Below are 12,533 nucleotides of genomic sequence, written 5' to 3'. Positions count from 1 at the left end.
TCTCAGGCTCTGAACGTCCATTTATCTACGCCTAAAAGAGCCACATGAGGTATTTAATTTTGAGTGATGTTGGTCTTAAATTTTTGGAATATCTGATAAGGGAGCTGTAATCATTTCCCCAGAGTCCCATTAGGAGGGGGGGGCGCTCTTTGCTTCCGAGAGAGGTTTACGCTCTCAATTGAAGCCTCCGTCCAACCTGCCCATTATTGCCCAGATGGGACAGAAGGGGGTGGGAAGCTTAGATGGATGGGAAGCAGGAGGAGGGAAGCATGGGCGGCTTTTTAAGGAAGCAGGGGATTGATGGGGAAGAGAGGGAGGAAACACATGGATAAGTAGATTTCGGGGTCATGCTTTTTTTAACCTCCAGACGAGGTCTAAACACGGGATTATCATTGGTAGAGGTCGAGGTTAACACATGCATGTGCACCCTTACACACCTCTACATAGTGAATTCCCAAATTTCCACATTAAAGATCTACTACACAGGCACAGTATGTCTGTAAGTGTTGTTTAACTCTACAAATTATCCTAGAACACTAAGCTCGACTTTAAATAAGTAACAGGGATTACAACATACAGTTTGCTCATATTAGGTCAACTGATCCTGGTCAGTTTATTTTGAAGGATGTTATATTTAGGTTCTTTAGTGGGCTATATTGTAATCAACAACCAAAAATTGAGGGAAAAATGGAGGGATTCTTATTTTATTAATTTTTACTGTTGACCACCTTTTTGTATTTTTGATGATTTGTCTGGTAATGAGCTTTAAGTTTTTGAGGTCAGAGAGCCTCCTTGTCTTCACTCTTAAGTTTTAATTCCCTTCACCTATTCAAGTCAAAAATCTAGAATTGGTTCCCCCAATGCATTATTATTACACACAGTCAGAAGAACTATATTAGAAAATGAAAAGATTTAATTCTAAATCTGCCAGGGGTATGAATAAATTCGGCTTTTACTGTACATTTTGTGTACTTATTGCATAATTCAGTCAATATTTGACCAGTCTATGAATTTCAGGTTACAAACTTCTCTCTCGAACTAATGCTAAATCTCCCGCCCTCCTCTTTTTTCTGCTTTTACTAAATTCATAGACCTTAAAAAAAATGAAAAGACCCTTTAGATTTGGTGGGATCTTCTTTAAGGTTGTGCGCAATCTTGAGGTGTGCCCACTGCCCATCAGTTGGACATGCAGATAAACAACAGAAAACTTGTTGGAAGCGCAAAGATTACTTTTTATTTTTATTTGGAGAAGGAGTGAATCGATCAGAGCTGATTTCAAGTCTCATGTCTCGTTGAAGGATGTACAGTTTATCTTTACTCCCTAATCTTTATGGAGAATAGGTGATCTTTGTAACACTTTCTGCGATGAACCAAGAGATGGCACTGACTAGATCAATGTTGCAGGTCTGATGAGCTGTGTCAAACGCAGTCATGCATTATGATAAAAAAGAATCGATGTCAGCCACCAGAGCCAGCATCCAATCTCATATCCAGCCCTCTAGTTGTGTCCCCATTGTCAGGCGGATTGTCTCGCCCACTTCTTTTAGCTGTGATTGCTGATCATTTATTTTTGTTTCTGATTGTTGATTGGACGGTTTGTTTTTGCAGTGGAAACTGCAATGGAAAGTGAGATCCATTGTAAGAAATAGGTCAAAGCATGCGTTGCCAGCGTTTCTTCTCTTGAAGGAAAACTATAGATGAAACCCATGCTGACATTTTAAGTAATATGGCTTTAATCCACCTTCCAGTGGTGTCTTTATGATTGCCTGATAGAAACATGTTGCTAGGGTTTTCCTCAGTGTGATACAGGCTAGCTCCAGGTGGCTTGTTGGGTTGTGCCCTTCAGCTATCGGAGGCACTTAACCTAAATTAACTCAGTCTGTCTCTGCCTCTCAGTCTAAATCAGAATAAAAACCTTTTTTGCATCAGCAGGAGCTGAATGTTTGGGGCCATGGCAACATGCAAAGGGGCCTCATCCAGTTTAAGTGTCATCTAAGTAAATAACAATCGCTTATCAGGCTTCTCTCAGTCAAAGGATGGGATTTAACTCGAGTACTTTCAATGGCTGGACGAGTATAGAAAAATAAATTAGTATGAAGAAGTACTTGTATTTGCAGACTTAACTCCTAATCATGTTATTTAAATGTTCCATCTATACATCCAGCCATGCAATCTGTCGCTAATTTTGGCATGTTATCTGTTTCAAGCCTGACAATATTTACATTTTTGGTTTAAATTCAGGATTTTTTTTGTATTTATCTCATCAGGAATGACTGAAAACAGCAAGCTAAATTTGTGTGGACCTTAGCAAGTTCTGCATGATGTATCACTTCTTTTTGTCTAAGGTCAGATTTATTGCATTTCATGTGTGAAGTTAATTACAGAATTGAATTAATGATTGTTTAGTGCTATGAAGGAAGAGGAAGGAAACACAGACACACAAACCCCCTCAGGAGAAGAGAGCAGACAGACCTGGTGCTGAAATGTAGGGCAGGAAGCCAGGGTGGAATCCAAAATATTGTTTTATGTGCAGCTTGGTGAAAATGTCAGGGTTGTTTGTGGGTACTTTCAATGTTTCTGCCCTCCACCACTTTTTTCCTGAAACCATTGTCTTCTATTTTAACAGGACAAACCAATAAAGAATTTAATATATTAATACATTTGAAGCACAATGGTGCTGACCTCTTTATTATCCAGGCTCATGTGTCTCATTCTATGTTGTTTAAATGCAAAAATTGCTGCAGGCACCTATTCACAATTGCACAATGATGTTCACGTCCATCTATAGTCTCATAAAGATTGCTTTATGCCAATACAGTGCAGAGTAGTCATCTTATGTCATAGATTTTGCCCTCAAAACCAGAATGTGGTTATTGATGTGGATGATCCTCAATGGAGTCACCGGAGAATAAGAAAGTCCAAGAGTCGATAAGAGTGGAGACAATATGGCTGGATGGTAAAGGATCCTATTGTAATCGCAGGGTTGTGTTACTGCAGTGATGTTAAAGAATCGCATCAAGCATGTTCTTCAGGTCTGTTTATGTGGTGGAGGAAAATATTGATTCACCCCTGTTTTATCATAATTCATTTTAGAGCAATGCACTTGTGTCTTTTAGCCATGTTTCATCTATTAAAATAATTACCTGCTTTTTATGTGAATGTTTGATCCTAGTGGTGGCACTGAACTAACGAATAAGAGGACTATTACAGGAGGGTAACCAGCCAAACATCACACAGTAATCAATACATTTATATCCCCTCTATGAAACTTAACTAAACATACCAAATGTTGTTTTAACTAGCATTATTGATTCAGTGCTTCATTTATATGTTTGTCCAGCTAGATTGACTTTTGCTGATGTTCATTCCCACACCTGGTCTTGATCTTAGAGGCCAACGTGCTTACTATAAGAAAATAGTGAGGAAAATATGTGTTACTCACAATCTTGTCAGTGCATTATTTAAGAAATATATATTAGTGTCATGTTTTCCTGTAAGTGTTAGTATTTTTTTTTAAAAATTTCTGTCATATTGTGAAATTCAAATGTCTACTTGTTACCCAAAATAAAAAGAGAAGTGAGAAAAAAATGGTGCGCAGTAAATGTCATCACTAAGCTTGAGGGTGGTAGGAATCTTTAGAAAAAAATTGTTATAAACTGATGACATAAGATTGGCCATTGGCAGGTGCTATTGAAATGTCACAACAAAAACTTAGTATGCTGATATGTTTTGTTTGCGCTGATTAAGATTCACTCATCTCTGTCTGTGGAATCAAGCTTTAATGGTACGGCAGAACCTTTTTTTTATTTAGTCAGTAATTATTGGACCACTGGTGACTTGTGTAGATAGCATTAAACTTTAATCTCCAGATGGTCAAGTAAATTATGCACGGGAGAAAAAAAATGTCCTTATGCCTCTTGATTCAATAACACACGTCTAGAGTTTTGGCTTTACTGTTTTCGTTTTAGCTCCTAGTCCTGTCAGCGCTAAGCCAACAAAGTAAGATGGCAGGTGGTTTAAAACGGCGTTGCCAGGGACAGTTGGCTACAAATGCACCATGACGGGGTATTAGATGTCTTAACTTAGTCACATAACTGTCACATAGTCTGAAAGCTCCAAAACCCCATCAATCTTCTAGTAAAACAACAGCATTTTAACTCCCTCAGTTGCTCCTTTATCCCGCTGAACATTAGGAAACAAAAGTAGGCCAGTTAAGTGAATTTGCAACGGTTGTGCATCTTGTCATTTTGGGATTCTCTTGGTGGTTGTTTTCAACCTTGTTTTGGGAGATTTCATTTTAGACTAAACAGTTTAACATTTTTGCCTGTCCACACAGTCAAATGGAGATAGCCCCATCCTCTGTCTGCTCTCAGTGCGCCCCCCATGCCTTTTCATCCTGGCTTAAATTTCAAAGGAGTTTGTTGGGGTCGGACACCGAAGGAGAGAAAATTAGACACGACTGCAGAGCATGCTGGGCGGTGGTGTATGTTTGTGTGTATGCCTTCCTGTGTGAATTTATTTATTTATTTTTCTTTAACCAGACCTACAAATGGGTGTTTTTGATTCACACTTTCATCTCTTCTTTTTTTCCCCTCTACCCTGCACCTGTGACTTTTCCATCAGCTATCTTTATCGCATCTTTCTTTTATTTTTAATTTTCAAACATCTACCTTTTCAATCAAGCTTTAGATCTGAGCTCCTACCACATCAAACGATCTCTCAACTTTTATGTGAATCCTACTTCACCTCCTGCGTAATTCTGCTCCTTTTGTATTTCACTTTGATTTTTCACCCCATTGGTATTGTGTGTTGTTTTAAAAGGCATCTTGAGGATGAATGCACATTACGTTTTTGAGAACTCTGTAGTGTTGAAACAGAAAATACAGCAACATATCTGTCACCACATCAAAACAGCTGAATGAAACCACACCAACACGGTGAACGCAGTCCGATCATGTTTGCAATGTTGGTTGTAAAAGAAGGGCGTAGCTAGCAGCTTGTCTTTCCAATGTGAAGGTTTTTCTCATGGATCACAAAAGAAGAGCTGCTTATAAAAGGAGGCCCCTCCTGCCTTTCATCAGAGAACACACACACATGCAGACTGCTGAGTTGGTTCTTCTTTCTCTTCTTCTGTTTTTCACCTTAAATCAAGGGTTTAAGCTGTAGAAACCTTATAGAAGTTAACTTTTTTTTTTTTACCAAAGTATTCAGAGAAACCATGTTCCTCTGGTTTCAGGAACATGGTTTTATTTTAACCACTCTTTTTCAGCTCCTTTGGGAAATAAAGAATCCAACTTTTGCTTCTAAAATGAATTGTGTTCCTCCAATTTTCAGCAATAACTGCATCAACTCTAGGTGTGTACCTTACTACACTTTTTGTGCTAGATACAAATCTGCTAAAGATTAGCTTTGACGCAAACATGGATTTTGTCATCTTATAAATCTTACATTTTCAGCTTGAATTAACACTGAAAACTTTATTAAATCACCTGTGGCTCATTGTTTCTCTTGTGTGGGCTTTAGAACATTGGAAAATCCAATTAGCAGGTTGGAACTTTAAAAACCCCAATAATCTTGTTGATGAAGAAAAATCCCAATGAGTGCATCTCTAATATTAATTAAGTTATGCTAAAACATACTATTAAAAATAATTTTTTTATGGTGGTGTAAATGACTGATTGAGATTATTAATGTCTGTATTGATTCAGAGAAGCATGTCAGACAGAAGGATGAATGCAAAATGTTGAAGGTGAAGAACTGAAGATACCAACACACAGAAGTACATGGGAAAGATGCAGGAAACAGGAGAGCTGAGATGAAAATATTGGGTTTGCTGAGTGAGAAAATTTCACTCAGTGAGTATGAGAGTGTATAAAATTAATGTGTGTGTGTTTGCATGGTGAGGTGTAGTGCGGGAACTTTACCTCATGGTAAAATCATTAGTGTTGGGTGGGGAGGGGAAGAAACAGCTTTCAGCACTTGTTTATTCAGCCGAGCCTGTCTGTCACCTCGGCTTCTGTGTGTGTCGGGTTTTAGTGAAAGTTGGAGTTAAAAGTTTAACTTTTCCTAACTGCCCTTTTTTATTATCTGTAAAACTGCTTACAACAGCAGATCTGCAAAGGCTTTTCCGCAAGTTTTTGTTCATGTTTTTTTTTTTTTCATTATAAAGGATGAAAAAAACTTCAAAACTTTTGTTTCAGTCATAGTTTCCAATGAGGGTATTTCACTTTCAGAGGAGAGGAGATATAATACTTTTTATTTAGGTTATCTTCTTTTTATTAGATAAAATGTTCTTAGACTTGCTTCTGGAACCTTAGCACATTGAACTATGTGCATTGCATTGATCAGACGCTTACAGTTTCTTCCCCTCTACCATGATCATGTCATGTTACCTCTTTAGTGTGTTTCAACCTTCTGACTCATTGCTAATATATTATTCATGTCTTGCTTTATAGCAGTGAGAGAAGCCAAGTGATCGGGTTTCTACTGAGCCTTACTGTTTAGCTCTCATTTGGTTATGTGGAAATGGAAAACTGCTAGCGAACAAATACACAGCTTTGCTTTCTATGAATTATTGATTTTCATTTAAACCATATAGAGGCAATGTATGAGAAATGCAAAACAGCTTCAAGTGTTTCATTGGTATATTCACTGCTTCAGTTAAGTCTATGTGATGAAAATAGTTGTGTATTTTTAAATTAAAGTACAAGAAAATGAAAACTGCTCTCACATTGATGCAAAATGTAGCAGGAAATTTTGTTTTTCTGTATAGGAGAGATAAAGACGTGCAAGGTTTGAGCCTTAGAGGGGTTCACTAGAGAAGAGAGGAAGGTAAAATCAATAGCACTCGAGTACATTAGCTGTCATGAAAGCACTTGAAGAAAAAGGGAAAAACTGGGATTTGTGAAAGGAGCTGGCGGGAATGGTTCAGGTGGTCTGAACCACTGGATTCAAAGTGGTTCAGACAGAGCTGAAGGGTTTGAAGGAGCGCCTTCACTCACTCTTCGTAATTAGGAAAGATGCTGGGAGACGTGACGAGGTTTATGCCTGTTTAGACATCGGCATGTTACAGCTTTATTAAACTTCTTGAATTGATAACTACTTTACACAACAATATGGAAGTATGGAAAAATATGGAAGTCACTGTAAGACGTATCCATCTGTCCGTCTGTCCATACGACCATCTAACCATCATCTGTTTTCCATCCAACCGTTTAATCACTAGTTTTTGTCTCTCAGTCTATCTGTGCATCCGACTGTCCATCCATCATCTAGTTTGGTTTTTTTTCTGCATATAAAACATGACTTTTGTTCAAATATCTACATGAAGGAAACTTTGTATACATTAAAAGTTGTGCTTAAAATACTAAAAAACATGCAGAAACCGACAGATTTTAAACATGGGTAATGCATCAGGAACCTCCACAGAGGTCAAACAGTTGACAATCACACACCCATAAATACATCCAGCGAAGTGTGTGGTTCTGTTTCTCCAACAAGGACACTTTGAGGTTTGTGCTGGGAAACCCTGGGATTAAACCACCAACCCTCCAACTTGTAGACAACTGTTCCCCAGGCGGGCCTGAATGTGAGAGACATTGTCCAGCTGCCTCTGCCAGGTTGATGGGGAGATCCAAACGGGGTGTGAAAACAAGATGGGAAAGACAAAGATAATACGAGCCCAGCGACAGGAGGAAGAGCCACGGTCCTCCATCGGTCTTTGCCTGGTTTCTGTGCCACAGTAAATCACTGAGACATTATTAAGACATTACCCCCCACTTATTTCTCCCTCTACAGACTGCTACGATTTTTCAAGCATTTAAAGATTGTAGCAGTGTTGTCATGGGATATAATACTAAAAGGGTTTTTTTAATACACAACTGCTAAACAATTTAATGAGCAAATTTAAATGCCTTCCATTTTTTGAAGCGCCTCTGGTTTTGGTTGGATAAGAAATTGAAGATTTAAACAAATTTTCCTGAAAATCATTGGAGTACATTTGCAAGTAATTTTCACTATTTCTGTTTTATTGACTAAACTGATTGGCTGTGTGAAAAAGAAAAAGGATTCCAACCGCTTACGCTTTTATAATCTGAATTTAAGAAATGTCAAAGGACTAATATTAATAGGACTCCCTTTTAATAACATTAATCATATTAATCTGTTTTGTCCTTTTTTTTCCATCAGCGCTAAGGTTTCCAGGCAGTCTTTAGGCTTCCTTCATATGCTGCTTGGAGTATGAACAGATGAAAGATTTATAGTGTTTGGGCTGGGCTAAAGTGGGGGCTTCCATTCTTTAGCAAGGCACAGCAGATGAACGTATGAATGGATATCCCTAATCCATGAGGTGGCCTAGATTCGAAGCGCTCCCTCAGCAGATAGAGATGTTGACCTGACTGTCAGACAGTGGGTGCGTGCTTGTTAACGCCTCCTGCAGAACAATAGGCTCTCTAATGACAGGAGCTGCTTGAGCTCATGTCTGCATATATTACACTAATACTGTACGCGTGCCAAACAGGACGAGGTATAGTGTAGATGCATGAAAGGTTATCAGCAAAACAAGAAGGTAATTTAACACTAAGAAAACATTATGCAAAGATCTTAATGCTTCCATGATGCTCACTGTCTAAAATAGGGTTGTGTGTGGTTATTTAGTAAAGCATTGATCAATTAATGTATGATGCAGAATGTAAAGTTGTTGTGATATTTTCAAAGTTTCAAAAAACCTAAGGGCATATCAAAATATCAGTTTTTTTTTAAAGTCTGATTAAAGGCTTAGAGTCCACCATTACAATGATATGAAACATCAAAGTTGTAGTCAAGAATGTTTTTTATAGCTTAGCACTGTACAAGCTTGGTTTTAACTACCCAACTCTTAACACAGTAAAATCAGTCTTTACTGGTTGTGTGTGATCTCAGATTTTTGTAGGTTTTTGTCCTGCCTATGCTGATTTTAGCCTATTTCAATTCATTTTTAAAGACTGTAGATGACAGCCATGAGTGGTGACTGTCAATGGTGACTGTACAGTTTGAGATCTCTTTAGCATCTCGTGTTAGCAATTAGAGCCAATAGCATCGCTAACTGTAAACATCTGTGTCAGTGTACGTAGTCTGCATAAGGTAGACCCTTTTCTTAACTCTTAGATTTTCAATCCAGCATTTTCAATAGAAACAAGCTTATTGTGTCTCTAAAACAATTTAGAGAAGCAAGCTTTGTAATTGATCTTCTGACAAATTGTCAGCATTCTTTTGTCTCTGCACTTTAAAGCTGAACTTATAGTGCTGATGAGAGATGCAGAAAGCAGTGAGAACTGAAAGCCTTTCTATACAAAGTCGGGGATCATTTGCTGTCTGACTCGAGCTCTTGTTGCACCCCTTCGACTTCACCTCCCTTTATTTTTCAACCGCTTTGGCTGAAATTAAATACGGCTACTAAAGGAGGGGCTGTGCTAAACTAATGGGTGTGTGTCTGAAAGAGGGGTGTTGGGGTTCGTGTGCTGTAGACTCCAACAGATTGGACATTGGGTCTATTTTTATGTAGCACATATGCAATGGTTTTATGTGAACACAGCAATCAGGGACAGCCAGATAGAGGGAATTAAGTTTATTTGAAAACACACAAGGGTCTTTTTAAGAGTTAAAAATTGTTCATTAATATTAAATTTAATGTGGTAAATGTGATTGCAGTAATTTGATGCATATTGTTTTGCTGGTTGTAGGAGTGTCTAAGGTTCTGATGTTATAGACTTTTAGTCAAAGAGCAAGTTGGAAAGCTTGGGAAAGAAAAAAAATAAAAATATTAGAATAATTATCAGCTGTCAAAGCTTGTGGGCTTTAACAAAAAGCTTTGACTTTCAGCTCTGTCAGCATAGATGCACAAAGATGCTGCAGAAGAATCTGTAATGATGAGAAGTAAAGGGTTGGGCTGCCAGAACTCCTTGGTAACCATCGCACAGAGAAGGAGAGAGGCCGGGGCTGCCCCCCCCTCCGGCTGTGTGTGTCTCTGAGGACTGGACTGGCTGCTGGAGGCGTGGTAGTGTTGATGATGGGGAGGAGTGGTGGACCGTGTGTGTGTGTTTGTAGAGAGATGTAGGGTTAGAGACGTATTGTCAGCACAGTAGACGCCCGCGTGGACTTGTGAGAATGTGAGCGTCCTCAGCAGCACACCTTCATCTTCCTATATCCCTATTTTATTCCAGGATTTGGCAGATTTTCTGCCACTTTTTTTTTTGTTTAAGAATATCACACTCAGTCGGAATAATGGTGTTTATTGGGACCTCATTAAAATCTGTAATCAAGTACTTCAAGAGGAAGGGTAAGATTATCTCTTCTATTCCTTTGGATGCTGAAAACGTGTTTGCTGTTATCAGATTAAAGCAAAATTTTGGCTCTGTATATGGATTTCTGGCAGCTGATCATGTTTTAACTTCTGCAAAGGGGAAAAAAATAATACTTGAATTAATAACGTTTAAATGATTTTCATTACAACTAATAGTCTCCTGTGGCCATTCTGCCTTACCGCTGACTCCGCTGTGTTTCACCCTGTTACCAGGTAACCTTTGGTCAAAGATTTTGTGGTTCTGACACGGAGCACTGATAAGAAAATGAAGATACTTTAAATCACAACAGATGATTTTGATTCCTTTTCCTTTCAGAGATAATGTTTTTGTTCCTTATTTAGTAAAGAAAATACTAAAGTCATATGTATTATACAGATGAAGTAGACTGGGCTTAGTATACCTAGGATAATATTACACGACTTATTTAATCAATGAGTGTTTATTAAGCACGTGAGGACTTAGACCTCCTTGACGCAGGACAAGCTGCTTGAAAAGTTTATCTGCAGGTTATTTATAGCTTATGTTTGTGTCGAAGTTGAGGCTGAGGTGTTGTTAATCATTACCTCCACCCTTTACTTTTCTCACGTTAAAATAAAAGCTCCCTCACAGCATATTTTGTATCCTGGAAAATAAACGACCAGTCACAAATGCTTTGGAGTCTTGGGCAATTTTTTTTTCTTCCCTTTAAACACATGAAGAAGAAAGTTCATTTTTATGTTGGGGTCAAGATGGTCTCCAAGATATTCTGAGTAGTTTACTGCAACTTTTATTTCACACATCAAACTTAATCGCTGCAAGGTTTTTTTGGTTGTTTGCAAAGAATTTGGATCATAATTTTTCTTGAGTACAACTAAAACGTCTCCAGTCCCATCAGGTGATTTGGGTCTGCAGTTGGAGAACCATGAATGTAATTTAAATGTCAGTGACTTGTATTGATTTGAGGGTAAAAAAGAACTTAGTTTAGAGGGAACATAGATATTGTACAAACTATTTTCTGTCCACCATGTTCCCATTGTCCTTCAGCCTTAGAGAATTACTGGTTCTCATAACTTGCTCCTCAAACTTCTCAGTAGCCTCTTTTCTCCCAGTTTCTATATGGTAGGAGCCTAGGGAGGACTGGGATGTCAGTGGACAGAGGGATTACTGAACTTTCAAAAAGACTTATGCGCCAGTGTCCTGTGTGTATGTGTGTTTGGGAGCTAGGGGCTATTGTGGCACTGAAACGCCTGATGTGGAGACTGATGCGGTGGGACAATACGGGCTTTGTGTCCCCAGTCTCCATGTCCTTGGTCTGCTCACTACTCTTTTCAAAGCCCATGGTAGGAGAGGACAGTGGGGGAGGGGGCTACCTGTCCCGTCTGTTGGGGTGTGTGTGTGTGTGTGTGTGTGTGTGTGTGTGTGTGTGTGTGTGTGTGTGTGTGTGTGTGTGTGTGTGTGTGAGTGACAGAAAAAAAAAAGGAGAACGTGAAATCTTTGATAAGCTTAAAATCAGCTCTTATTCACAGTCTGCTGAAGAATGATCTGATGCAAGTTGTGGTGTAAAATTATTTTTGTCATGAGTTTTCCCATATCAATAATGCCTGAAAGATGACACAAACTTGGAGCAGCAGATGTGCTTTACTTCTTAAAAATCTGTTAACGATCCATAATTTATTTGTTTCATAACACAAAGGGCTTAAAACCCTAAACTTTGGCATTTGAATAAATGATTTATGTTCTTTGTCCACAGATTGCAGTAAATAGACTAATGATTTAACATCTAGTCAAGTCAAGGCAAGTTTACTTGTGTAGCATGTTTCAGCAACAAGGCAGTTCAAAGTGCTTTATGTGTTTGGGGCTTCCCCCAGAAAACTTGCTAAGCTTGGTGGTAGGGACACTAGGGCAGCCATCCAACAACCCACCCACAGCGTTTTGAGTTAAAAAATGTTTAAAGTTGAGAGGAAATCTGAAAATATCATTAGGTAATCATGCATTATTAGAAGACATTACCTAAACACCAACTATAATGTCTGAAATCAGGCAAACGTAAAAAAAAATATAAATAAATAAAATAAAATAAAACAATATTTAACCTGGTGAAGTAAATGCTGCTAGCCCGTCAGGCTTATAATACGCTGGGGGAAACCCTACATGCTAAAAAGATAACACAGTAACTACCTATATCAAAGGCCATCATCACAGTAAATACTTCCA

General features: G+C 38.4%; 1 protein-coding gene across 8 annotated transcripts in view; it reads left to right on the top strand.

The window, feature by feature from the left end:
* Positions 1-12,533, top strand: part of nhsl1b (NHS-like 1b) — a 98,545-nt gene that overhangs the window by 59,515 nt on the left and 26,497 nt on the right. The window contains exon 1 of one of the 8 annotated variants that reach the window (XM_028040672.1): positions 10,128-10,315. The exons of the other annotated variants lie outside the window; for them this stretch is intronic. Coding sequence (XP_027896473.1) covers positions 10,261-10,315 — 55 coding nt within the window. The 5' untranslated portion in view covers positions 10,128-10,260. Of the gene's footprint in view, positions 1-10,127; positions 10,316-12,533 lie in introns of those variants that run through there. 8 annotated transcript variants of the gene reach the window in all.

Source organism: Xiphophorus couchianus, chromosome 15 (genome assembly GCF_001444195.1).
Source record: "Xiphophorus couchianus chromosome 15, X_couchianus-1.0, whole genome shotgun sequence".
NCBI lineage: Eukaryota > Metazoa > Chordata > Actinopteri > Cyprinodontiformes > Poeciliidae > Xiphophorus > Xiphophorus couchianus.
The sequence above is the reverse complement of the archived record's forward strand: the minus strand, read 5'-3'. Positions and strand labels throughout refer to the sequence as shown.